A 27,420-nucleotide genomic window follows, 5' to 3' on the forward strand; every position below is an offset into this window, starting at 1 on the left:
TCTAGATTAATAATTATGTACCTAAAAATACATTTTAATATAATATATTTATTGAAAATGATTTTATTTTTTATAATTAAAATTAGTATCTACTTTAATATATTTATTGAAAATGATTTTATTTTTTATAATTAAAATTAGTATCTACGTATATTGCTCCCTCGGTCCCATTATAAATGTCTCACTTTTCATAATAGGATGTTCCATTACAAATGTATCATTCCATTTTTGACAATATATTATCTTTATATCTAATATTTAAATAATTTCCACCAACACACTTTATCTACTTTCTACACATTTTTTAATCTTCGTGCCCAAAAGTAATGAGATATTTGTGAATGGGACAGAAAGAGTATTATATAACTCGAACTTTTTTCAAAATACTTAATTTGTCCCAATTAGATAGACTGATTTTTAAATTTTTATTTAAAATTTTAGTTATTTTTTTAATACATAGTAATTTTTTTTTAAATGTATAAGTTATTTTATTCACAACTAATGTAATATATTTACTATCTTCTTGTAAATAAATGATGTCAATTAGATACCTAATTCAAATATTACTAATTATAGTATAAAATATATACAAGACATTTAATTAATAATCTTATGTTTTTAAGATAAATCACTTAATGAGCTTGCTCACGAGCTAATGAGCCGAGTATCGTCATGCTCAAGCTTGACTCGTTTAGCTAAACGAGCTGCTCATTAAATTATCGATCGAGCTTTTATCGAGTCGAAAGTCGAATAGCTCACGAGTAGCTTGACTCGTTTACAACCCTACTCTTATTATTTTTTTTATCATTTAAGCTAGTTTCATTTAATTATTATTCCATTTGAAGGGTGAAATTGTAGATATCATATTCTTAAAGATAAAATGCCCAATAATGCATCTTATCAATGTAAACGCCCCCTTAGTATTATCTTTTTGTACATATATGTCTATAGATTTTAATTTACATCGAAATATTATTTTTAAAAAAATAGAAAAAGAGAATATACCATTTGAATCCACATTAAAAGTTGTAAGAAGATAAATGAAAAAAAAAAAAAAAGCAATATCTTTTGTGAGATGTTCTGCAACCAACCTTCCCTACTCTATTTCTCCGACCAAAGCTTTTGGGTGCAATCGAATGGAGTTTCTTTTTATGGTTTTCAATGGCGTGAATGGTTCTTCAAAATCTCAATTTCAAAATGTAATTTCCATATTAAATGGCACATATTCCATAGACAATGGCTTGGATTTTGGAAGGCCAGTTCTCTAAATTCCATTTTCGACCCATGTTTAAGTTTAACAAACGCAAGAAATGTAACTCATTTCTCAGTTCGAGTGATCATTAACTTTTAATCTAGGCTGTTGATTTTTATTAGATCAACTTATCTAAAGGGTTTTTATATTAACTACCCACTAACATAAATAGTAAAATTGTATATAGCACACTCCATTTATTATAAATTTCGGAACTCCATCTTCTTTACTTGTTTTGTTACTTGATCCAGTATAAATGAATCATAGTTTTCATCCAATTTATTAGATAATGGATTAACCGTCAAACACGACTTCAAAGTGAATTTGTATTTGTATTTTGAAAATTTTAGAAACCTATCTGTAACAATTTGAAATTTTCATTTGTAGCAAATTGAAAACAAAGAAAAAAATCCGACGATCAAAAGCCTGGATCTTCATTTTTGTAGAACACAAGCTGGGAACAAGAGAGCGAAAGAGACGTAAACATGTGATACGAACATCATAAACTCTACATTTTTCACAATTTTTATTTAAACATAATTAGCAATTCTGTGAAAATTACAAAAGGTGTAGAGCATGATTGTGGTTATGATGGGGTAGGATTCCAGGTGCAGTTGTTGAAAGAGGTTGCAGGAAGCATCCCAAAGATGATTTGCGAGCTCAACATCAAACGAAAGCTAATACACCCCCGATACTTCCTAAAACGGAAACCAATAATGAAGCTCCATACACAAACACAATTCAACCTTACTGTTAGAGTATTTACTTCACTCTATGCTTGGTTGTCATTGTGTTGACCATAGGATGTTTCTTCAAGAGTTCCACAGAATGTCTCTTGTTGAGTTGCTTCTTCAATTGCAAGTCTCTGTTTGTTATGCTCCTTCTCTTCCCTGCGGGTTTTTGTTATCCATATGGAAACGATATATTTGAGATATTGTGTTGACTTGAGAATCCAGGTTATTAGGGTCTCTTTGTACCCTAGGATTCGCAGCTCCTTGTCAACCCTACTTGGGTCCTTTTGTTTCTTCTTTGGCAGACTATGGGCTCAACCCAACTCTCCAAGGGTTTGCATATTTATTGGGTTGATGAAGATGTGAGGCTGCTGCGGCGCTAATCATTATTCTACTTCTTTGAGAGAGTATTTTCGTGCCTTTGAGTGAGCATACCATCCGTGAGTGTGCGCTGTTGTTTTACACTTTATTTCATTGGAAGTGTGAGTTGGTTTTATGTTCGTTGATCTGTACTCCAGCTTGTTGGAGTGTTTCTTATTGTTGGTTTGAACGTGGATTGAGAGGCAATTACGTTTGTTGAGAGTAAGTCCTATCTTGCTCTCGGTAGTTCACATAGGTGACGATTTAGGAAGAAATAGAGGCTAGGAAGATTGAGTCTTCGCGTGTAAGTCCTTTGTATTTCTTATCCTCACTAGTGAACTGTTTGAACTGGGCGAGGCCCCCCAGACATAGGTGTTTTATCACCGAACTGGGTTACCATTGTTGGTGTCTTGTGTTCTTTACTTTCTGCACGTTTTGCTTTAAGTTTCGTTGCTTACTCTCTTTGTGCGTGGTCGAGATTTATGATTGTTGGATAGGTACAATTTCACTTACTATCAACTTATTGCATTGCGCTTACCGGAGGCGCCAGTTCCGCGTCAACAATAGTGCTCCCGACGACTGAAGAACACCCAACACTTTATTGCTGCGAAAGCCACTGTCGACACAGCTGAAGGAATTTCTCGCATGATGTTGGTCTACACGGCGCCAGGATCCGCAGCACTTGCCACAAACGGAAATATATCATAAAAAATCACTGGAAGCAAAGAGAATTGAATACTCACACAATAGATAGATGTTGAGATTTCTTCATTAGGCCAACTTTCCAGTGAAGCTCGTATGAGAAAAGCAGTATGCATGCTGTTAACGGACGATCACATAAATCAGCAACGGAACATACACTCTCGACTTACTGTGAGGTAGCATGCTTAAGTTTAGAATACTCATAAATACGTGTAAAAGGGTAATCCTTTGATTTCATAAAGAATTTCCCAGAGACGGTTTCCATGTTCGCCTGCCTGCACTGAACTGGGAATGAGAAAGGATCAGAGAAAGATGGGACGCCCCATTGTGAGGGTGAAGTTCAGATCTTACCATTTCGATGAGTAAATGAGGTGACATTGACCACACGACAAGGCACGGGGCTGTTTTCCAGAAGTGGAAGTAAAACTTTGGTGATACAAAATGCACCAACGTAATTTGTAGTCAGCATCCTGCAAATCACAGAATTAGACAAAAAATTTATAGCTCAGACCGTTTCTCGAGCAAGTATGAAAGAATCATATCAAAGAAAGCTACACTCGTGATATTGATTGGGGATCGTTTGAGGAGTAAATAATAACTCATCGTATCCCTCATAAGTAAATCTACGCGATGTTGTCAAGATCCCGGCATTGTTTATCAGGAGTTGAATGGATGAATGCATATTTGAGTCGCGTAGCCATTGTTCAAGGGAGTGTTTGAACTCGAGGATTGACACAAAGGAAGACAAATTAACTTGGAAAGCTTTCAGGCAAACATCATGGTTTCAACTCCTGATCTCGGATATAGCCTAAAGCACGTATTGGTTCGACAATTAAGCATCATAAAGAAGTCAGATTATGGCATTTAGAAAAGCATGGCTTCAATGTTCTACACCTTAGATAAGAGCTCAGATGATCTTCCAACTGCGAGTGTGAGAATAAACGTAAAATCAACTCAGACGATATCATCTACAAATTCAAATGTTTCTCGAGCTATAAACTAACAAAGCATTTGTTATGCAAATCCCACAACAAAAATCCAGACTGCACAAAATCTGCAATTATCTATATCCATCATTGAAAACTCATAGACATATTACCAAGAACAACATAGAATCCCTCATCCGAGAGAGCATGTGCAGTAGCAGCGCCCAAACCCGACGTGGCCTACAAAGAACACGACATAATAACACTCAGCAAAAATTGACAATAAAACCAAGATGCACAATCCATAATATTCAACTTTCAAATGCACTAAAAGTACCCCAGTTATAATGCAGACAGGCTTAGCCACCAATGCAGAGGGGAAAATCGAGTCTTTCAACGAACGAGGATAACATCTCGATTTTTGCGAGAATAGGGTTTGAGAGAACAACTTAAAATAGGAAAAGATAAGAGAAATTGTCCAGACCACTGCCATTCTCCAGAACTCGGAGTTCTCATAATTATAAATGAGTTGCTCATAAATGAACTCGGAGTTTTATAGTTTACAATTTATAAATGAATTGCTCATAATTAATTATATATGGTATATAATTTAATGTTAATTATTTTTTTTACTATTTTATGTAACTATATGCACGGGATAGCGATACTAGTACTATATAAAAAGAGGTTTATTTTTTTTTTGCACTATTTATCTCTCTCTTAATTTTCTCTATTTTCTCTTTTTTTTAATTCTTTTTTAAAATCATCAAATATGATTCATGAAAAAAATATTCAATATGCATCTTTAGTTAAAGATCGTGACAAGATTTTTAATATGATATAAAAATCATCAAAAATAAATTTAAAATGAATAATTCATGAAAAAAATAATATTTAAAATATTTTATTTCCTCTCTCTTCATTTAAATTTTAAAACCTTTTATTTTCTCAATCATTCATATTAATGTTGAATATACGAATTATTTTTTCTCTTTATTTTCTTTTTTTATATTAATTTTATTTAATTTCCTATTTCATATCAATTTTTGTATTTTTTGTTTATATAGAGGGGCTATAAGGTGGTCCCCACCATAGCACCCCCTCTTTCTAGTGCATTGATTTTATAAGAAGCGCTATAATCTTAATTTTCATTTTATCTCATTTTTAACCTTCTATTTTAAAATTCAACATTTCATTAAAATTAAACTTAAACATTACATTAATTAAAATAAAATACATAAAAATAAAAATTAAATAAAAAATAGGGTTCGATGACTTACTAAACAAACTGTAACACAAAAAATACTCCAATTGTGGTAAACATCATATGACATATCAAGAGTTAAAATTACTCAAAATAATTCAAAATTTTAAGTTTTTTATTTTTTTAAATTAGCCCGTGCTAACAATGACATTTCTCCTTTGACGAGCTGGCACGACGCATAGGTCTGGGCACGATGCCGGGGAGGGAGGGGCGCCAATGCGCGTGCTAGCGCAGCGTGCCGCATCAAGGCAACACGTCCCCTCCCCCTTCCGCACTGGACATGCTCTAATAACGTCCCAAAAAATGGGGCAAGCAAATTAAGAAAATATAGATAAAGTAAATGAGGAAAGAGATAAAAAGAATAGTGAGAAAGTAAAAAAGATAAAATAAATGAGGAAATGGATGAAAATCAAAGACGGTTAAGTAAAGGTGCAAATTAGTTAAACGTGCCAATTATAGATTTGCATCAAAGATGACTCAAGTTAACTAATCAATATTCTACTACATCACATAGAGGGTGTTTGGCTGAGCTTATAAGCTCTTTAAATGTGCCAATTATAGATTTGCATCAAAGATGACTGAAGTTAACTAATCAATATTCTACTACATCACATAGAGGGTGTTTGGCTGAGCTTATAAGCTCTTTAAAACAGCTTATAAGCTGTTTAAGAGCTTATAAGCTCATTCAAAGTGTTTGGCAAAATAAGCTCTTAAAAAGCTTAAAAGCTCCAAAAATAAGCTCCCAAAAAATAAGTTCCTCTACCCCAACTTATTTTCTCATTATTTTATAAGTATCACTCATTTTATAAAAATAATTCAACTATTATTTTTTATTTTCATTATATATCATTTTAATTTTATTTTTATTCGATTTTTAACTCTAAATTTAGGCTAAAACAATTGAAAATGAGATAAAAAAATGTATCCAGCAGATCCCCTAAATTGGATGGGGTCCACAAAAAAATTTACACCTACCTAAATTCAATCTTAAATTTACACTCATCCTAAATTTATTTTAAGCTTATAATTAGTAGGGCCCACACATAATTATTGTTTTTATGTAGAAAATAGGAGATCTGGTGTATGCATTTAGGCCTTGTTTTGTAGATAGTTTAACGGGACATTGCTTATTAGTAATGCCAATTTTTTGTGTTTTGTAGCTACTTATTATTAAAGCGAGGCCCGCTGGAATATCTCGGCCCGTATTCACTATTCATTTGGTGATGTGGGAATAGCTCTCACCCTCTGTTCTGTTTCCAGCATACTACAGTTGACCAGGTAAGTAGGTGAAATTCCGAATTTACCCCTCAAATCAAGGTCGAAAAATTCAAATTTGGGAGAAAAGGTTCGAGAACCTATTCACTCTCTTCTGTAATGTTTTCGTGGCCACTCTCTGAATCTCCATCGACAAAGAAGTCTCAATAATCTCCATCGACGAAGAAGTCTCAATAATCTCCATCGACAAAGAAGTCTCAATAATCTCCATCGACGAAGAAGTCTCAAATCAAGGTAACGTTTTGAATCTGTAGCTGGTTTCTAAAATCAATTTGGCTCAGGTTTTTGAAGTGGGTTTCGCATAAACAAGCGCAACCACCCAAAATGCCTTGATTTTTTTTTGAAGTGGGTTTCTAAAATCAATTTGGCTCAGGTTTTTGGTAGATCTAGGAACTTGATTTTTTTGAACCCAAAATGCCTTCGACTTTTGTAAATGAATCCAGCAATGCCTTCGAATTTTGATGTTTGTGATTTTATGTTGAGAATGTCAGCTTAGAATGCGTCGCATATTGACTTTGTTCGATTCGATTGAGGTTTGGATTGTTGACCTTGGTGTTTGATTTAGGAGCTTTTCATTAACCTATAATTTTCATGCTTTAGGCGATTTAGATTTGAATTTTGACGGTTTTTCGATTGGGATCTCAAGGTTGTGGGTGTCAGATTGAGGATTGTGATTGGTTTGTTGATTTTTTCGGTTTCTAGATGGACTGATGAATTTTCTTATGAATTAGGATTAGGATTCGGATTTTTTGCTTTTAATCTCCATACCTTATTCTTAATTTTATTCTGGAAAAACTTTAAATTTGCTAGTTTGATGATTAGATTTCTGGTTAGTTTTATCTGATGTACTGTTTTGTGTGCATGTTGGTAAGATTGTATGCAAGATGTTATGAAATTGTGTTTCATTCGAAGCTGAGTCAGATCTTCACATTTTCAGATTAGGCCTTTTGATTATAAATATGGATTGTCTGCACCGGAAAAACGCGTACGTTTACCTAATGGTTGAAGAGATTATACATCAGCTTGTATTGCAACTCGCTGTTGTAATCGATCACGTAGATATCACTAAGTCCCGAAAGAGGAAAAGATGCTTAGCCCCTGAACCTTATGATTTAAATAGTCGTATCCCCGATCAAGTAAAACACATGAATAGATTGGTTAATGTTAGTGATGTTGATTGTGTTGTGAATTTACGCATGGATCGCAATACTTTTGGGCGGCTAGTTTTCCTGCTTAGGCAATTGGGGGGTCTAAAAGATGGAAGATACGTTAGTGTCGAAGAGCAAGTTGCCATGTTCCTTTCGGTTCTTGCACATCACAAAAAAAATCACATAGTAAGATTTGATTTTTTGAGATCCGGATACACAATCTCTAGATACGTACACATAGTACTTAAGGCGGTTCTGTCGCTGCATATATTACTGTTTGTAAAACCCCAGCCTGTGGCGGATGATTGTGATGATCCCCGATGGAGATGGTTTAAGGTAATCGATTATGGTGAACTTTAAATTGAAAATGAGCTGTAACTTATGTGCAATATTGCCTAATTTTGGGATTGTCTGGTGGTTTGTTTATCATAGGGTTGCTTGGGAGCTTTGGACGGGACGTACATTGATGTTATGGTACCGATCGAAGATAAGCCGCGATATAGGACGCGTAAAGAGCATATCTCAACGAACACATTGGGTGTTTGTGATCGGAACCTCAAGTTCTCATATGTTCTACCGGGATGGGAGGGTTCTGCCGCAGACTCACGCATCCTACGTGATGCGTTGCTTAGGCCTCACGGATTGCGAGTCCCAAAGGGTAACATCACAGTCCTACTCATATATTGATTTTTTGGAATTTTTGTTTGAATTTTGCCTTTTAAATGCACTTTGTCAGATTAGCTAACTAATGTTGATGCCCTGCCCCTTGTAGGAAATTTTTACTTGTGCGATAACGGCTATGCCAATTGCGAGGGATTTCTTGCACCGTACAAGGGTGTTCGATACCACCTTAAGGAGTGGGGTCCATCAGCCGGGCGACCACAAAATCATCAAGAACTTTTCAACTTGAGACATGCGAAGGCCCGTAACATAATAGAGCGTGCATTCGGAGTCATGAAAATGAGATGGGGGATACTACGTAGTGCATCGTATTACCCCATTAAGACGCAAATTCGCTTGATCATGTCATGTTTTGTTTTGAATAACTTCATTCGGGGAGAGATGCCGGTAGACCCCATCGAAGAACAATTTAATTATTTGTCTCAAGACGCTGTTGAGGTAGAACAGGAACATGAAGAGTTCGTTGATTGCGTGGACCCATCTACCGAATGGAATGCTTCTAGAGATGAATTAGCACACTCTATGTGGAATCATTACAATGCTATTTAAATCGACAAGAGTGTTTGTTTTAGTAATCTTTAGGTGACTTTTGGAGTTGATGGTGATGGATATGTGTTGGCTTTGTAAGAGTAATTTGGATAGATACCAAACTTTGAATCTTGCTAGTAGTGTTCTGATTATGTGCTTTTTGGTGCAAATATCTGTCATAATATAACTAGTTTTTTTGTTTTGGTACTTCTTGGTTCTGGTGCATAGTTGGGTTTATTTATTTGTGTTAATGTCTCTTATGTGAGTCAGATCTGTGGATTATGAGTACAAGTGAATGACTGTGTTTTATATGCAGGTTATGGAGAACAATGATGTGCTGCTCCAGTCGGGTCCCGATTGCTGCTGTGGTGGAGGTAAGATGGTGCTCCGACGTGCCGGGCCTACCGCCGTAAATGCGGGCCGTTTCTTCTATAAATGCCCATCCAATTCCAATCACAAGCGATCGTTCATATGGCGCGATGAGATTCAACACGTCGATGCATGGCATGCTCCAAATGTTGCCGCTGCTGGGATTGGGAACGCATTGCATATTGATGCAATGGACAGGTCCATTCGCCGCCGTGACTTGGAGATTGCGGTGCTCATTATATTTGCCGCAGTCGCGCTCGTTTTTATTGGTGCCATTGTTGGCAAACTGTTCTAGGAAGATGCAAAAGTTCTTCTAAATTATGTTTGTGAAGGCGCGATGTTTAATTTTGATGTGGCAGCGCGGCTATGTTTATTATTTTGGCACTTCTCATGACTTATAACTTGTTTAAATATGATTAAGAACTGATAAGTTTGCTAATTTTTGAATGTTTGCAAATGCAAGTTTTTTTATTGTCTCAGCAGTTTAAATATGTTTATTATTTTGTTCCATTGTCTAAGTAATAATAAAGAGGAATTAGAATGTTGATTGTCTCAATTTTTTAATCAAGTTTTTTTATCAAGTCTAGTTGTAATTATATTTCTCATCACCAAATAGCTACTGGAGGTCGACAATATGGATTATGGAATTTATAGATGTGGTAGATATGCTAATAGAAGATATCCCAAATTATTATATTTCACGTACCTATCCACAATTTAATCACCTATCCCATTTGAGAGTTGGAGGTTATATGTCAATTACCTATTTAATTTGAGAGGTGTCTCTTTTCCAGGTGATAGGATTTATTTCATAATACCCTCACCCCTTGGATCTTACTTACTTAATGAAGATGCTCTGCCACCTTATTAAATGCAAGACTCTTCAACAATAAATTTTACTTTCTCTCACATCTTCATCTACTTAAGGGAGTACTCATAAACACAAGATGAACTCACCAAATAACATCCAAGAACTCCAACCACCTCTTATTCCCCTACTGTGTAACTATGCCTTTCCCACATATTCCGGATCAAGACCACTATCTCTACACTGTCAAATGGAATCAACCACGCGATGAGCACCTCATCAGCAGGCTACTTACATCTAGGAATGAATTAGGAGAACCGAAACTGCCGCACAAGAACCATCACATACTTGTAGATGTGATGGAGAAAGTGAACGAGGATCTAGGCACCAAATTCCGCCTCCTTGATCTTACGCAGCGGCTGGATTTCTTGGAGGCACGTTTCAAGTGCTTCAAAGACTTGATGATGCTGCCTGAAACGCAATGGGATCGGGAGACAAATCGCATCATGGTCCTTGATGAAGTTTGGGAAAAAATCTTTGAGGTATTTCAACTCTAACATCTTTGGAAGTGATACCATTTACATCCTTGCAAAATGCCTTCAATATTTTAGTCATCGGCTGTATCTCACATGATTTTATTTGGAATTTATAGGAGAAATGGCTAGCTCAGGCATACTTGCGAGCTGGGAAGCCGGAGTTTCCGGCCATGTGCATGTTATTTGCACCTAACGACATCAAGTGCGAGCTATCTCACACTTTAGTGCTTATAAGCGACTCTCCTCAACCCAAAAAAATAGTTACTATCAACTTGATTGACTCGTCGCCAGACACGGAGGTGAACTCGCCAGCCCCGCCACCGCCGAAACGTGTTGTCAGGAAACTGCATTACGATGCTGATGATGCGCACTCAGGTGTTGCACTTCCAAGTACGACCATACCACGTGCCGAACCTGCTGAGAATGATGCACCAGTTAACAGCGTAAAAACCGCTAGGATGAAGGCAGCTGACAAATGCCGCCCTCCTTGCGAGAGCTCGTGTGCCTCGTCGTCGCCGTTGTAATCATCTATTAGCTTTATAAGTGCTGCCCGCCTCATCTTCCATTTTGCAATGCGGGGAGATGCTTTTGCTGCGAGCTATTTTATTAGAATGTTTGTAAATGGGTGTTAATCCCATGGCTTTGTGCACAAGTAGTAGATAAGCAATCCTTTACTATTTCATTCTCAACCAATCTCTTGCTGCGAGCTATTTTATTTTGATGTTTGTAAATGGGTGTTAATCCCATGGCCTTGTGAACAAGTAGTAGATAAGCAATCCTTTACTATTTCATTCTCAATTTGGTTGTCGAAGATCTCAGCACATTACACCTTTAAAATGAAGCTTTGATAAGCAAAAAAATGATATTAGGACAAAGTAATCACAATATAAACAGAAGTAACATAATATTAGATTCCATAAACATACCATAATGCAAGAGTTCGATGCTACAAAACGAGGTTATAACAAAAATTAAACAGAGAAGAGTTCCAGACAGAATTTACAACCAACACAGTAGTCTGAGCATCACCATCGACTATATACAAACATCGAACTAAATAAGCATAACCAAAATATAACTTGGATCCCATAATGCAGTTGGGTTTCAACGAGTCCCACACTCCAGATGGCGCATCAACCACTAAGCATTGGGGTGGGAACGGTACTCACTGCCACGTGACTGAAGGAGCCGTGCAATGTATTGGGGCTTTGCATCATCCGGCAGCCCGATGAAGATCTCCAGACGCTGCTGTTTATCAGCCAATATTTCACACCACTAAACTTCAGCGCATCTCTTAGCGAATTGTGACTCCTCTTCCAAGCACTGATTTTAGAATTGATATGGGGAATGGCCCTTAAATCAGTACCAGGAAACGCTGCCCGCATTGACTCTTCTAGTTTGTTAAGGTAGCCCGCTCGGAACCCATTGTCAGCCTTCCAACCCTCGACAACGAGTTCCTTAAGCGACACTAGTAAAATATCCTCCTCCCTCGGAGTCCAGCTTCGCCGAGTCTTATCGGACTTCGAGGTCTTGCACCGACCACCCTCACTACTATCTGCGAGGCCTCATGTTGAAGGATAAAACAAATGAATCTAAAAATTAGATTAAGATTCCTCTAATTAACGCATCAAATACTTATGATTGTGGGCAAAAAAAACCCTAGTGTTCATCACAAAATAGCGAGGTTACTATAATCAGCCAACACAAGTGTTCCTCACAAAAACCAAATACTGTATCAAAAAATCACAATATCAAAAGACGCAAGAGTGGTCATTATCATTTTCGGCACCCAATCCCAATTAATTCATCAAAGTACTGTATCACAAAGCAAAAATTTCTTGGAGGTGCGAAGCACATTACCTTGTTGTTTAGACTCACTCATGATCGCGTGTTGTCCGAAATGACGGTACTCACTTCCGGATTGTGAAGCACGTCCCGATGAATCGCCCAGCCTCTGCCGTTAAATCAGCACCAGGAAAATCTGAATCGCCCCTCCTGCACTCTTTGTAGCAAACCCCGCCAAAATGCATCTGAGATTCCCCGCCACTATTTGGTAAAAAATCGAAGGGTACGCTTGTAATCCGCCGGAGAGATGCAGGGATAATATGGTAAATTGAGTTGGCTCTAAAGTGACATGGGTAGGTCAACCAAACACAAATTATTTTCGTGCTAAACGGAGTCGGGGTCTACCAAATGGGTTTCTCTTATTATTGTCATGTTAATTATGACCCACTTTTTTAATATGCATTAATTGGGTAAGGCTACAAAACAAGGCCTTATAAAATAGAAATCCTAAAATTAAATAGGGAAGCTTTAGGGAGGAATATAGGAGCATAATTTTGGGATTTCTGCTGGGAGTGCTCTTATAAGCTCTTTAAAATAAGCTTAGCCAAACACCCTCGTAGTATCTAACAAGAGAGCATGAGAAAGTATATCAGATCCAAAGAATCTGCTGCTATGCCCATATACCATATTTAGAAACCTCCTCCCCCTCTCTTCATCACCAAATGGCGAGTTCCCAACACAAACAAACTAGAGCTAATCTAAAGGGAAATTCCAATAACAACAACTCAGAAAATAAAATGAAAAACAAACTTCTTTATGTGAAAACCACGGTCACATTTAACAAATCCTTGCAGCCTCTCAATTTAAACGTCGCCTAGAAAATTTGTAGGTATTAGTTTGTTACCAAGTAATTAAGCTAATGCACGTAAGAATATAACATCGGTTATGATTATTAACCTTTGTCCACAAAGACTCGACTTCTCCAATTCAGCAATAATCTTTCGCCACAACCTTCTTCTTACGACTGATAAATTTTTCTTCTCGTTCGATAGGTGTTTTGTAAAGCACAAAATCTTCTTCATCGACCGACATTTTTCTTTTCTCATTTTCTATGCCATTTAATTTCTTCGATTAAGTGTTCGATAATATGCTTGAATGAATTGAAATGCTAATAGTAATAACAAGTTTCTTTGTTGAGCCAAAAGAAGAGGTTTTGGCCAAATTTCAACTGGCCAGTCCATATTAGTTTCCATCGTGAATCGGGTATCAATGATTTTGGGATTTAGGGTTCAACGAATCAGCATAACGTGTTGTGGCAGGGAAACAACTTACTAGAGATGGGCGACGACTGCACAATGACAACAATCTTTGGCTCTGTGCGATTGCGACTGAGAAAGCGGCGAACGACGGCCGCTTGGGAGAGATAAGGCGAGCGTGAGGTTGTAGGAGGCATGCCGGCGAACCACGTGGCGTGGGGTCTACCCAGCGACGGCTCCTAGCGTTAAGAGACAGAGGCAGCAGGGCGCGGCGGGTGGCGGGTGGCGGGTGGTAGGCGGCAAATCGCAGCAGCGGGTGGCAGTGGCGCGATTGTGTGAAGAGAGTGAGAGGTCGTGATTTTTCGAAGGGGGAGAAGGAGAAAGCAGGTCTTGTTTGGGGGGAAATGGGTTAGGTTAGGAATATTTAAAATTTTTGTATTTTTTAATTAAACTAATAAAAAGACTACACTTTTTAAGTTCTTTAACATGTGTTTTTTAAAAGCGTTGTCATAAAATAACTACTACCACATTTAAAAGATAATGCTACTAAAAACCGTGGTCTTTTAGCATAAAAAACTGCTAATAGACTACGATTTTATCTACGACCACCCTTTTAGAGTCTACGACTACAGTTTTTTCTCAAAACACTAGTCTTTTAGGCGTAGTCTATCAGCATTTTTCTTGTAGTGAATTAAAATTTTTTGGGTGAGGAATCGCGCCTTTTCTATTTTATTCCTCATTTTGGCGGACTCTTTCTTCCTCCCTTCACCTAATTTCACTCAAACTCTTCCACGCTTTCTCCATTGTTCATTGTTCTCTCTCAGTGAAACATCCACCAATTTTCAATTTCACATTAGCCAAAATACTCAAAATCTAAAATACATTCTGCCTCATGCTATTGTCGTCGTTGCGCCGTTGTCATCACTGAGCTGCTGCTACACCGTCGTCATCATGTTCGCTGCTTCAGTCGCCGCTGCACCTTATGATCATAACCTAGGCATCGATTTTGCTCGTCGTGCGGCTCTGCCACCAGTGTTCTTGCCCCAATCGAAGAAGCCTAGGTTTTCAATCGAAGTGTCCGAAGGGAATCAAAATTCTAAACAAGATTCATCTCATCTGCAATTCCAGGTATCCTTATAAATTATTTCTTATTTTTCAATCTTAAGTAGCTTATTATGTCTTTGGTATTATTTCTTTTAGAAATTGAATTCGACAAAACTCTTTTAATTGATTACACGGGTTCATTTGAATTTAAGCAATTGTATTTAGGGAAAATGCACATAGAGTGTTTGTGAAATTCCTTTAGTGAGATGGCACCGGTTTTGGCACACAAAGTGTTGATATCAACTCTTAGTGTTATTGGGGATTATTGATGATGTAGTGTTTTCGCCCCCTCCTATATGTTATTTATTCGCGCATGTGTGTCGATCTTAGCTATTTATCCAAGTGTGGCTGGATTTATTGGGAGAGATTTGTTCAGCTTGAATAAGTGTATCTACTACTGCTTCATCTTTAGTTCTGTTGTTGTGGCTCATGGTTATTTAGCTAATGCCGAGGAATGTTGCACGAATGTCGATAATCTATATTTAGGAATGTTTACTATATGCTAAGTATTGATTTGCTGATTGCGGAGATCTCTGTATTGCAAATTGCCATGCGGGGTTGCTAGTGTCCTCTTGGAAATCATGAGAGGTCAACTCTGCACTTACTTCTTGTGGCAATTGAAATGTTAATCTCAATAAAGCCTACTTCTCGTTTATCAGCATTGTCAGATATTGCAATTGATGCGAGCCTATTCTACCATGTTCAAGACTTGGGATATTGAATATTGAATTACCATTGCTGTTATAATATAATAGAACTGGGTGGTGAGAAATTCAATGCTCTTTATAAACACATATGAAGTAAGATCAAGCCGGTAATAGAATGGATGTTCTAAGGCTACTAATTGCCTATAGGGGTCTTATGGACCAACCTCTTAACATTTATTTGGATTTTATTTTACTCCATTACTTAAAAACATAAAAGAATACAAGGCCAAAAAACCACTTCCTCCCTATGCTTGCTCCTCAGCTGCTTTCTCTTTTCAAATTCTATAGCAGATAATTTTTGTCACGTTAAAGATCTTTGTTGCTTGTGGAGTAATCATGTGGACAGTCATTGTTTGTACTTTTATAAGTAATGTATATGTACCATGATATTGTAGTATAATCAATAGCTTATGACTTTTTAAGTTTTATCAAGTATCATGACATTTGATATGCACTTATAGCTATAACTTCTTAATTGTTTAGAACCATAACCTGTTGTGAGACACATAGATATTGTTTCATAATAAAGTAAAATTCAATAATCCCCAATAACACTAAGAGTTGATATAAACACTTTATGTGCCAAAACTGGTGCCATCTCACTAGGGGTGAGCAGTCGGTCCGGACCGGACCGACGAAACCGAGGACCAATTTTTCAAAAAAATTTGGACCGAACCAGACCAACTGAAACCTTAGGACCGAAACCGCCATCGGTCCTCGGTCCAGTTCGGTCCAAAACCGACCGTTTTTAAAATATTAAAAATTAATAAAAATATTAATAATATTAATAAAAATATCAATAAAAACATTATAAATTAATAAAAATATTAATAAAAATATTAGAAATTAATAAAAATATTAGAAATTAATATAAATATTAATAATATTAATAAAAATATTAATTATATATTTAAAATATATATATTCGGTTCGGTCCGGTTTTCGTCGGTTTTGGCCTCCCCGGGACCGGGACCGAACCGAAATATTTTCGGTCCAAGAAAATAGGACCGGACCGGACCAATACATGGACCAAAACCGACCCGGACCGAAAAAACCGATCGGTTCGGTCCGGTCTGTCGCTTTTGGTCCGATTTTGCTCACCCCTACATCTCACTAAAGGAATTTCACAAACATTCTATGTGCATTTTCCCTAAATACAATTGCTTAAATTCAAATGAACTCGTGTAATCAATTAAAAGAGTTTTGTCGAATTCAATTTCTAAAAGAAATAATACCAAAGACATAATAAGCTACTTAAGATTGAAAAATAAGAAATAATTTATAAGGATACCTGGAATTGCAGAAGAGATGAATCTTGTTTAGAATTTTGATTCCCTTCGGACACTTCAATTGAAAACCTAGGCTTCTTCGATTGGGGCGAGAACACTGGTGGCAGAGCCGCACGACGAGCAAAATTGATGCCTAGGTTATGATCATAAGGTGCAACGGTGACTGAAGCAGCGAACATGATGACGACGGTGTAGCAGCAGCTCGGTGATGACAACGGCGCAACGACGACAATAGCGTGAGGATCAATGTATTTAAGATTTTGAGTATTTTGGCAAATGTGAAATTGAAAATTGGTGGATGTTTCATTGAGAGAGAACAATGAACAATGGAGAAAGTGTGGAAGAGTTTGAGTGAAATTAGGTGAAGGGAGGAAGAAAGAGTCCGCCAAAATGAGGAAGAAAATAGAAAAGGCGCGATTCCTCTCCCAAAAAATTTTAGTTACTGAAACCTAATATATTAAATGTCTCTATATTTAATTACTAGTATTTAACAATTGTCCCAAAAAATCAATTTAGGGCACTTAATTAAAAATGCCTCAAAATAAGTGTATCAATATATATTTTTTGTTGTGGTGGCTCCAAATTTTATTAGATCTGCATTTGCATATTATAATTATCGTAAATCTCGAACGGAAGTATATATAGAGAAAAGAATGTTGACGGCGGCGTATGTGTAACATCGAAGGATGAGCGATAAAAAGATAGCAGCTCGCCGTATTCATAAATACACATTAATTTATAGAGTTCGATCAATATTCAGTTTCAATGAATTTATAGTTGATCCATAAGAATCCAAATGCATTTTTCGTAGTTGATGTGATATGATTCAGATTAAATGAATAATAAATTATAGGGCCGAATAGTAACCAATATTAATTATTTGCAACCATTGTTATGCATTTACTTTGAAATATCCTCAACCACACAGCTCAATTATAAACAATATATTATTTTGATGAATTACATAAGTAAATAAAATTTAAAGATCGTACGACGGTGAACTCGATCCAGGATCTCAATTATTAGGTATTAACCATTTACCGGTAGACCAACACACATACACGCAATTATAAAAAATATTAGTACTGCAATCTAGTATGATGCACCGAAGTCATTATAATTTATAAATAATAAAAAAATATTTAAATTTAGACTGTATATCATAAATATTAAATAATTAAATTATTAAGTTGTGGTTAATCAATTTAGATAATATGTTTGATGCATTGTTATATATATATATATATATATATATATATATATATATGTGTGTGTGTGTGTGTGTGTGTGTGTGTGGTGCGATTGTAGTGAGAACCACAATTTTCGTGAGAACATGAGAACCATTAAAATTACTGCATATGTTATACAAATTAATGCATCCGCTATTAAATTTATTGCATTCGAAAAAAATAATTTTTTTGCTCCCTTCAGGATTAGAACCCAGGTTCTGCATTCATCCATCAAGATGATGCATCCACCGTAGATCTTAATGGTCGAATATTATATGTTAAGAAGTGTTTATACCGTAGCCCTCTCCTATATATATATATATAGAGAGAGAGAGAGAGAGAGTTCCAGCACAAACCCATTTAATGTAAAAACTAAAAACCTTGCACTTAACCTACAAAGTTACTGCACTTAACGTATAAAGTATCTGCATTTTTGTGGTAATAAATTGCAGTGTAATTGTGCTCCCTTTGGGATTCGAACCCAAGACCACTAAAGTACAGATACTTTATAGGTGAAATGCAAGCGGTTTGTAGTTTGTACGTTAAGATGGGTTTTTATTTGATCCAGTCCCTATATATATATATATATATATATATATATATATATATATATACTAGCTTGCCCATTCGTGCAATATACGACGAACGTTGAAATTAAACGACATGTTTATATAAATAAATATACATATTAAATAAAATCAAAATATAAATAAATGTAAAATATGTTTTAAAATAGAATAAAACAAGAGTAAAATTTTGAAGTAGCCAAAATGAAGCATAAAACACAATTTATGGCCACACATTGAAAATACATAAAATTTGGCCATTTTTATTGATTTGAACGTTTTTACCCTTAATGAGGCGGACCGGGTAGGACCAGGCACGCGGGTCGCGTGCCGGGTCGGGTTAGGCACTTATGACACTATTAGTGCCAAGATTTTACTTTGGATTTCCGTTGGCACTTATGGCACTAATAAGTGTCATACGTGCCATAAGTGCCAACGGAAATATAGTAATAGAATCAAGAAATCATAAATGGACAATCTAAACCCTAAATGGATAATCTAAACCCTAAATCGAACATCTAAACCTTAAATGGAACATCTAAACCCTAAGTGGAACATCTAAACCATACGGGGAAGTGTTTAAATTGGTTCTTTTGGCACTTATAGCACTATTAGTATCATAAGTGCCAACAGAAATTCAAAATAAAACCAAGTAATAAAATGATGCGTATGACACTTATGACACTATTAGTGCCATACGCGCAGCGGGCGCTGGCTTTTCCCCGTGAACGCGCAACTCACCCATAAGCTTCTAGCGGCCGCGCAATCATCCAGCGGTCGCGCAATCACCCCAACGGCCGAGTAAAAAGGGCAAATTAGACATACCACCTAATTAATGGCCATATTTTGATGTTTTAAGATTATGGGCCAAAAATTGATTTTCAATCTTCATTATGGCCATTTGACTACATTGTTTCATAAAACAATACACGTCAGTAACTCATTAAAATCACGAATTTAAAAACGTAAATTTTTATATATGTATAAAGTGCAATGATAATTATAGTTATTTTAAATTATTTGATAATGAAAAATTAGCACTACACATCATCATCATCATTATTATTATTATTATTATTATTATTATTATTATTATTATTATTATTATTATTATTATTATTATTATTATTATTATTATTATTATTATAGAGTATCACATATCATAATAAATAAATAAATATTTTGATACTTGTTATTTTTTTTTGCGTACCCACCAAACAAACTATTCTAAGAGCATCCATAATAGATCTCTCAAAATTTTACTCCTAAAAATACTCCTAAAGTCTTCCCTAAATTATTTTTAACCCCTATTTTACAATTACATACAACAACTCTCCTATTTTTCATTATCTATTTTATAAATTTAGAATTAGATTTAAGGGGGTGTAAATTTTTTTGTGAGCTCAACATAATATAAGTGATCTGTTGAATGATCATTTTATCTCACTTTTTATTATTTTAGCTCAAATTTAAAGTTAGGATTACTTTTGAGAGATTTATTGCGGGATGCTTTAACACACTTATTTTTTAGGTACAAATATTCCGCTGGAATGAACATAATTAAAATTAGTCCGTCTAATATATCTAATAATCACAAATAATTACTAAAATCTGAAAAAGTAAAGCCCCGTATCTTTTTTTTAATACCCCAATCTTTGTGTTTGGCCATTATCAAAATTCCAATCTAAATTCACCTAATAAAAATGCAAAAATTCACCTAATAAAAATGTAAAGTTAGGGCGAAAAGCCAAAATTTCAAAACCACCAATAAGAAAAGCAAAAGCCTCTCCCGTGGCTACTGTGTGCATAACCCCCCAAACACGCACAGATAAAAGAAAAACATAAATAAAAAGCGATAGCGAGAGAGATATACTACAATCTTTAGAGAGAGAGAGACACACAGAGAAGAGGGTTTCCGAAACTTCTGATAAATCTTCACCCCGCTGCGGATGATTCATCACACAACTACAATCCAATTCGAATAACTGCACTACACGGCACACTCACTCTATTTCGTGCTTCGTGCGTGCGTGCGTGCGTGTGAGAGAGAGAGGGAGATTGTTTCCGTATTGTATAAATTGGAGTGGAAAAAGAGGGGGAAAGTGATTGAAGAAGGAGATACGGTGAGGAGTAGCCCTAGATCTGTCGCCGAGAGGATGAGTACAAGCAGGGGAAGCGGCGCGGGGAATGGGGGCGGGGTACAACTCATTCCCGCGGGGGCGCGGAAGGTGGTGCAGAGCTTGAAGGAGATAGTTAACTGCCCTGAGGCGGAGATCTACGCTGCTCTCAAGGACTGTAATATGGACCCTAACGAGGCTGTCAATCGTCTCCTGTTTCAGGGTATTTTGCTTAACAGCCCTAATTTCTATATACATATATTTCTCTGTGTGCGCGCTTTCTGTTTCCTTTTTTTGCAATTTCGTTTATTCGAGTTATCCAGGAGATGCATTGGTAAGGATTTGCACGCTTTGAATTGAAAAGGAACACCTTTGTTACGTTTTAGTTAGTGAAGACACCGTGGAGCAAAAATCAGTAATCTTAATATTGTTTTGCGTCTGATAAACTTTTGAAAAAAGTGAAAAAAAGGAACTGGAGGATAGAGGAGAAAATAGAAGAATGAGTTTCAAGAAATGATTTTTTTACCATTATATGGGGGGTTTTGAGAAAAATGTTTTGAGCTATTTTGTGACACAATAGTATTTTAGAAGAGCACTCTCAAAATGGTGGCTTTCTCGCTTCTTGATTAGTTGATAGTTTCTGCAAAATTGGCCATCTCAGGATTGATCCTGAAGTTAATTTCGGTTTAAGTCTAGATTTGCGTACTGCTTCCATGTATTTTGCCATTCTTTCCTGCTTGTCTTGACAGACATACTCGTTGTGGTTAAGTGGAGTTATTGATTTTGAGAATGCAGATACTGTTAATTGTAGCTTCATGGTGTACCCCGTTGTCTCTCATGACTAGATTGCTTTTCAAATGACAATTATTGGTTATTATGGAAACAAGAGTGAATTCTTTTGGCTATTTTCCTGGCCACTTTTTGACCTTTCTAATGCTCTGCTACTTTAAGTGTGTATACTTGTTTGCTAGCTCATTGGCTAAATGTAGCATTAAACTAACAATATGCGCCTACTAGTGGAACACTTAAAGCTGAATTGATGGTAATTATTTCTTTAATTGAAGTTTTCTCTGACATGTCTTTTACAATTGTATAGATCCTTTCCTTGAGGTGAAGAGCAAACGAGAAAAGAAAAAAGAGGTTCGTTATTTCTGACATAGGTGCTTTAAGATAGCAGACTCTCCTTTCTTACAATATATGAAAGAAACATTTTTATATTAAAACAACAACTTATTCATGAGCTCATGTATCTGCTGGAACAATTTTTTTGGCAAGTTTTTGTCTTGTGATCTGCTACCTGGATTAATTAGTTTCTTTTTCTTGCTTCTCCCATTAAATGCAGAATGGTTCAGCTTTAATGAGGACACTGACCTAGTATGAAAACTTATGTTAAAGCTTTGATAATGCTGTGCTTTATTTTTATGAAACTAGCAGCACAGTAACATAATTGTTTGTTTCTCTCAATTATTATGTTTCAGGGTAAAGATAACTATGACTCTAGGCCTCATGGTGCTAATAATAGTTCAACTCGACGCAGTAGGAATGGTGCAGATAGACATCTTGGCCGTGGTGCTTCTGCAACATACAGTGCGTCTGCAACATACAGTGCTTCTGGTATGGCAGCTCCAATTTTGTTGGGTTTGGTCAATTAGAAAGATAATTGCAGATGTCTCTAAACAAGTTCTTTCTTATCAGAGTCAATGCATGGAAAGCCAACATATAAGAAAGAAAATGGATCGGCTTCTTATAAAAGTAACTTTTCTTCAGCACCCGGTGTGTCAGCAAATAATAGAAGCCAAGTACCTTCAGGCTTCAGGTTTGTTCTTGGTGAACTCATTACAGTTTGTCAAAAAATCTGTCCTTCATGTTTGTACAGGGAATTTCTGTGAAGTTTGCTGCCTATCTTGTTATACTTGGTTTCTGTTAGCTTTTTAGAAGGCATGTCAACGGTTGTTGTTACAATATTTATTAACTTGCTACTTGCTTCAATGATGAATGTATCTACTATGGCCACCTTTTGCATAAAAACTACAAGCAGGTGTGTCGTGATGCTTGCAGTGCACTGCATGTTATGTGATCTTGCATTATTTTATTTAACTATAAATTGAGTTTTTTATTTACTCCCTCCTTCCCTGAAATGCATACCCATGTTACCTTTTTGGTCCGTCCCCGAAATGCATACCCATTTCCTTTTTTTGGCAAGTATACCCCACACAACTCACTCACAACAAAAGTGGGACCCTTATTCCATTCACACACACTCAACCAATTTCTTAAAACCCGTGCCATCTCAAATGGGTATGGATTTTAGGGACGGAGGGAGTATTACATTTCATTAGTTTAAACACATAACTAGGCCTAGAAAGTTTGGCCTTTGGTTCCTCAAGTAGGCGAGTAACTTCTAGGAATTTGTTACTCGTGCTGATTTATACACATCAGCCTGTTTTTTTTGTTTTTTCTGTGTTACACGACAATTTTTTCTTAAAAATGAAATCCAGGTTTCTATGTGGTCAGCATTTGTTAATGCACATGTATTATAATGGGCCTTTTTTTGTCTTATATGACTGTTCTTTTGATCCTTGCATTCTTAATGTCATAAATAATATTGCACGTGTGTGATGTGGTTTTCAATTTACTTTTGTGGATCCCATTCCTTGAGTTGTGATTGAAAGTATGATATCTAACCTTTCTGATGGGACCTTCTAAACCTATCAGTGATAGTCACGAAGTAATGTGTTTCTACCATACTGAGTCTGTGCTGTTATTGATGCTCTTTTCCTGCACGTATGTGTTGCAGTGATGGCAGCACCACTGAGAGTAAAGGATCCTTGTTGGGTGCAGCTGATGGTATGCCTTCTGTTGTAAAGACAGCTTCTGGATACCAATCTGCGTGGGTGGGTGTTCCTGGTCAAGTTTCCATGGCTGATATTGTGAGGATGGGCAAACCGCATAATAAAGCATCTCATGCTCCAACTGCATCTCATCACAACATTCAAGACACTCCTGCCACTGAACCATTCCCTCATCTAAGATCTGCTTCAGATCATGCTTCTAAAGCTAATCAATCAGAATTTTCTTCAGTTCAGCATGCTCCCAGCACTGATGAGTGGCCTGTAGAGAAGCCAGTTTCTACACATGTGTTACCTGTCCCAGAATATACAGTTGAAGCTGAGCTGTATCCAGAGGAGTCTGGTGTATCTGATGGAATCGATCACCATTATGAGGAAGAAGAGGTTCAAGAAAGAGAAGATGATAATAATGGAAACTCTGGTGGAAATGATTTGGGTTCTGTTTCTGTACCCAATAAGAAGATTCCGGAGAATGATTCAAGAGGTTCATCACTATTTGAGAATGAGTTGTATCAAAATATGGCTTCGTACCAGTCTGAGGCTCCTGAGTACGAGCTTCATGAAGGTATAATTCTTCTTTTTATTTCACTTTTATTGAACTTAAGTGTAAAACCACCTTAAACTTTCTAATGCTTAATTGGCTACTTATCTTGTGGCACTAACATCTGATTCTACTTGACATGGATATCGGTATATCTATTAGTTATGAACACATAAATTCAAACAGAAAATACTTTAGAGCGTCAGTTATGGTAATCACTACTTGTTCTCTTCGGTCATTTCATATCTGTAGCTTCTGAGAAGATGTATGTTTGAGAATGTAGGCTCCTGCACGACATTCAACCTTGTCATACATCTGTGTGGTTGAAACAATCTTAGTTTTATATTTATGTTGTTGGCGACCTTAGTGTCAAGATTGCTATGGTTTGCAGGTGAAGAAGTTGGTGCTTCAGTGGCATCAGTCACCCGAAATTTTGAACAGCTAACTGTAGAAAAGGATGATACAGGGTTTCAATCTGAAGAAAATACTCCTTCGGTGGTAATTCCTGATCATTTGCAAGTTCAAGCAGCAGACTGTTCACACTTGAGCTTTGGTAGTTTTGGATCTAGCATGAATGCTTCATATCCTTCTGGAGGTTTGACATCTGCGCCTGTAAAAAGTAACTTGGATGAGGGACATAATGAGGCTGATACTTCATCAGCTGGGCATGCGGATACTAGGTAAGAGTATTAGTAATTTCCAGATCTTATATTGCTTATCTTCTTCAAAATTCTGAAGATTTCTTGTTCCTTTGCTGCAGACAGTCAGAGTATTATACTGATGATTCTCTTAGGGATACATCCGATAGGTTCCATATCAATGGTTCGAATGGTGCCATTGCAGGGACATATGATGCACCTTCTGCTTCACAGCCAGAAGAGTTGAAGCCTGAGAGTACTGAAGTGGCTCATGGAAATCAATATTCTTTTCCATCTGCCAATCCTGGTTATGCCTTAGATGATGCTCAAAGACTGAATGCTGCTTTTAATGAGACAAGTTCCCAGATGCACAATCTTGCTCAATTTTCTAATGTTATGGTAAGATATTTATTCCCTTGCTTTAGTGTTAAGAATATTATTTGATTTATGTGGTTTTGCTGGAAGTGGAAACAGTTGAGTATATGATCTGTTCTTTCCTGGAGTGGATAGTTTTGTAGCAGCTTTGAATCTGCTTCTCACCTGTTCTAGTTCAAAAAATTGGTATCTTTCTATGTGACCGGAAATGGAAAGTGTAGAAGATTATCTGTGGGTGGGATACAGGATATGTATTTCCGTTGGTTGTTTTTTCATGATGTTCTATAATCGTTTTTATCTTTATGCGCACGCACACAGCCATATGTTGGGAAGAAGTGGGGAGAGGGGGATGTGGCTCAAATAATAGCCAATTTACTTCCCACCTTATTTGGATAGCAGCGAATGCAATAATAATAAAACATTAGTAACTATGCTGGTGATGATCTTTGAAGAGTTACTCCATGATCTCCACTCTAGCTTGATAATGGATGTTTTTTGGTGGTGCTTTATTCCCAACTTTTATTTGATCTCATGTTTCTTTGGTGAGTGTACACTTCACCTTTTGTTTCAACTTTGTCTTAGTAAATTTGCTGATTATGTCCTCTGTTTGTTGAACTTATAATGTGTTAATGCATCTGTGAATTTGAATTATTTAAGGCCTTTGACTTTTACTTATTTCTTGCTCTCTGATTATAATTAGCAGCAGTCATACCCAAATTCGCTGCCAAGCACATTGTTGACTGGAAATGTTCACTCTGCTAGAGAATCTGATCTTCAATACTCACAGTTTCCCGTCTCGCATTCGATGTCTGCAAAATATGGGAACTCTGTTTCTTCTGTCGGTGTTTCATCAATCTCTATGTCTGAGGTACCCATCTAAACTATTAATTTAACTTCAATTCTCTATTGTTGTATATATTATGTTTCTCTTATATTAATGTTTTCTTCTGTCGGTGTTTCAGCAATCTCTACCTATAAATATATTTGTACAACTATAAATATTTTCTCGACCCACCATATGTGGATTTTTTCATTTTTATCCACCAATTTTTGGGATGTTGATATAAGAATCCAGTCTCTTAAACATCTCAATGGAATCAAATTGTACAAAATTGACTCTCATCATGAAGTAATACCATATTTCACATAGTTCGTGGTCTGATAGCTGACTATGCTTCTGGGGTGCTTCAGGCTTTGAAGACTGCTAATTCATCATCACAGCCTACTCCACAGTCGCATTCAGGAACGAGTGTAGCGACTGGACCTCCTCTGCCTCAGCAGCATATTGCTGTACATCCATATTCTCAGCCAACACTTCCTCTGGGACCGTTTACCAACATGATTAGCTACCCCTACATGCCTCAGAGCTACACTTACATGCCTTCTGCTTTTCAGCAATCATTTGCTGGTAACAGCACGTACCATCAGTCCCTGGCTGCTTTACTTCCTCAGTATAAAAGCAGTGTTGCAGTCAGTAGTTTGCCTCAGTCTGCTGCTGTCCCTTCTGGATACGGTGGTCTTGGAAATACTGCCACAGTTCCCGGAAATTATCAGATGAATGCTCCTGCTGCCCCATCTGGATCAGCTATAAACTATGATGATGTTTTGGCTCAGTACAAGGAAAATAGTCACCTGCTTGCGCTTCAGCAGCAACAACAGCAGCAGCAGCAGGTAATGCTTCTTGTTTTATTTGTGCTTGAATTGATTCCAGTTAATTTCTGTGTCTTGATAGAAGTCTTGCATAATAACTTCTGGCATTCTCTCAGAACGAGAACCAAGCTATGTGGCTTCACGGGCAAGGTTCAAGAACGGTGCAAGCTGTTCCATCCAATGCGTATTACAATTACCAGGGACAAAACCAGCAGCCCGGTGGTTTCAGGCAAGCTCAGCAGCAGACGCAGAATTATGGGGCCCCGGGTTACCCAAATTTCTACCATTCGCAGGCCGGGATCTCCCTCGACCAGCAACAAAACCCGAGAGATGGCGCGCTTGGTGCCCCTCAAGGACAGCCTAAGCAGTCCCAGATGTGGCCCAATGGTTACTAATTAGCTCTCGTGCTTCTGCAACAAGTGTGAAGCAACCCTCTCAAGACGTTCTGGCATGGTATGATTTTCATTTGAGATGATGGGCTGTGCCTGTGCACGTGCCTCGAAGGTTGCATCGCGTGCTCGTCAGTCGATGTAACTTAGAGAGAGATATGGCTGCTAACTGTTGTGTTGGTGGAGATGTGTTTTTCTCTTCCACTTTCACTTGATTTAGATTCACTTTTCTTTAGAGAGAGCTGCTTAAGTTAAATGTCGATTGTCTAATCACGTTTTTTCTCTTGCTTTTCAATTGAATCACTGTATCATTTCGTTGTACAATAGGAATTAAGTTTTGGTTTA

At 36.9% G+C, this 27,420-nt stretch overlaps 1 protein-coding gene and 1 pseudogene across 3 annotated transcripts; one reads left to right on the top strand and one right to left on the bottom strand.

Annotated features, from left to right (window-relative positions):
* Positions 1 to 1,929: 1,929 nt before the first annotated feature.
* On the bottom strand, positions 1,930 to 6,721 carry LOC131008501 (uncharacterized; annotated as a pseudogene).
* A 13,563-nt stretch (positions 6,722 to 20,284) lies between these two features.
* LOC131013571 (uncharacterized) lies at positions 20,285 to 27,420 on the top strand. Of its 3 annotated transcripts, none has more exons than XM_057941695.1 (10): positions 20,285 to 20,856; positions 21,730 to 21,773; positions 22,112 to 22,247; positions 22,329 to 22,449; positions 23,431 to 24,047; positions 24,415 to 24,703; positions 24,784 to 25,060; positions 25,737 to 25,904; positions 26,228 to 26,707; positions 26,803 to 27,420. In XM_057941695.1, exons 1-10 carry the CDS (start codon positions 20,673 to 20,675, stop codon positions 27,079 to 27,081), a joined length of 2,595 nt encoding a protein of 864 aa, XP_057797678.1. In that variant the 5' UTR covers positions 20,285 to 20,672; the 3' UTR covers positions 27,082 to 27,420. The 3 variants fall into 3 exon arrangements, with proteins under 3 accessions (XP_057797678.1, XP_057797679.1, XP_057797677.1); XM_057941696.1 differs by having other exon boundaries at positions 25,740 to 25,904; XM_057941694.1 differs by having other exon boundaries at positions 25,740 to 25,904; positions 26,228 to 27,420.

Source organism: Salvia miltiorrhiza, chromosome 2 (genome assembly GCF_028751815.1).
Source record: "Salvia miltiorrhiza cultivar Shanhuang (shh) chromosome 2, IMPLAD_Smil_shh, whole genome shotgun sequence".
NCBI lineage: Eukaryota > Viridiplantae > Streptophyta > Magnoliopsida > Lamiales > Lamiaceae > Salvia > Salvia miltiorrhiza.

Coding starts and splice junctions, on each gene's coding strand:
- LOC131013571 (XM_057941694.1), top strand. CDS start 20,673: ATGAGTACAAGCAGGGGAAGCGGCGCGGGGAATGGGGGCGGGGTACAA. Junction 21,774..22,111: donor AACGAGAAAAGAAAAAAGAG/GTTCGTTATTTC, acceptor ATTATGTTTCAG/GGTAAAGATAACTATGACTC. Junction 24,704..24,783: donor GCTGGGCATGCGGATACTAG/GTAAGAGTATTA, acceptor CCTTTGCTGCAG/ACAGTCAGAGTATTATACTG.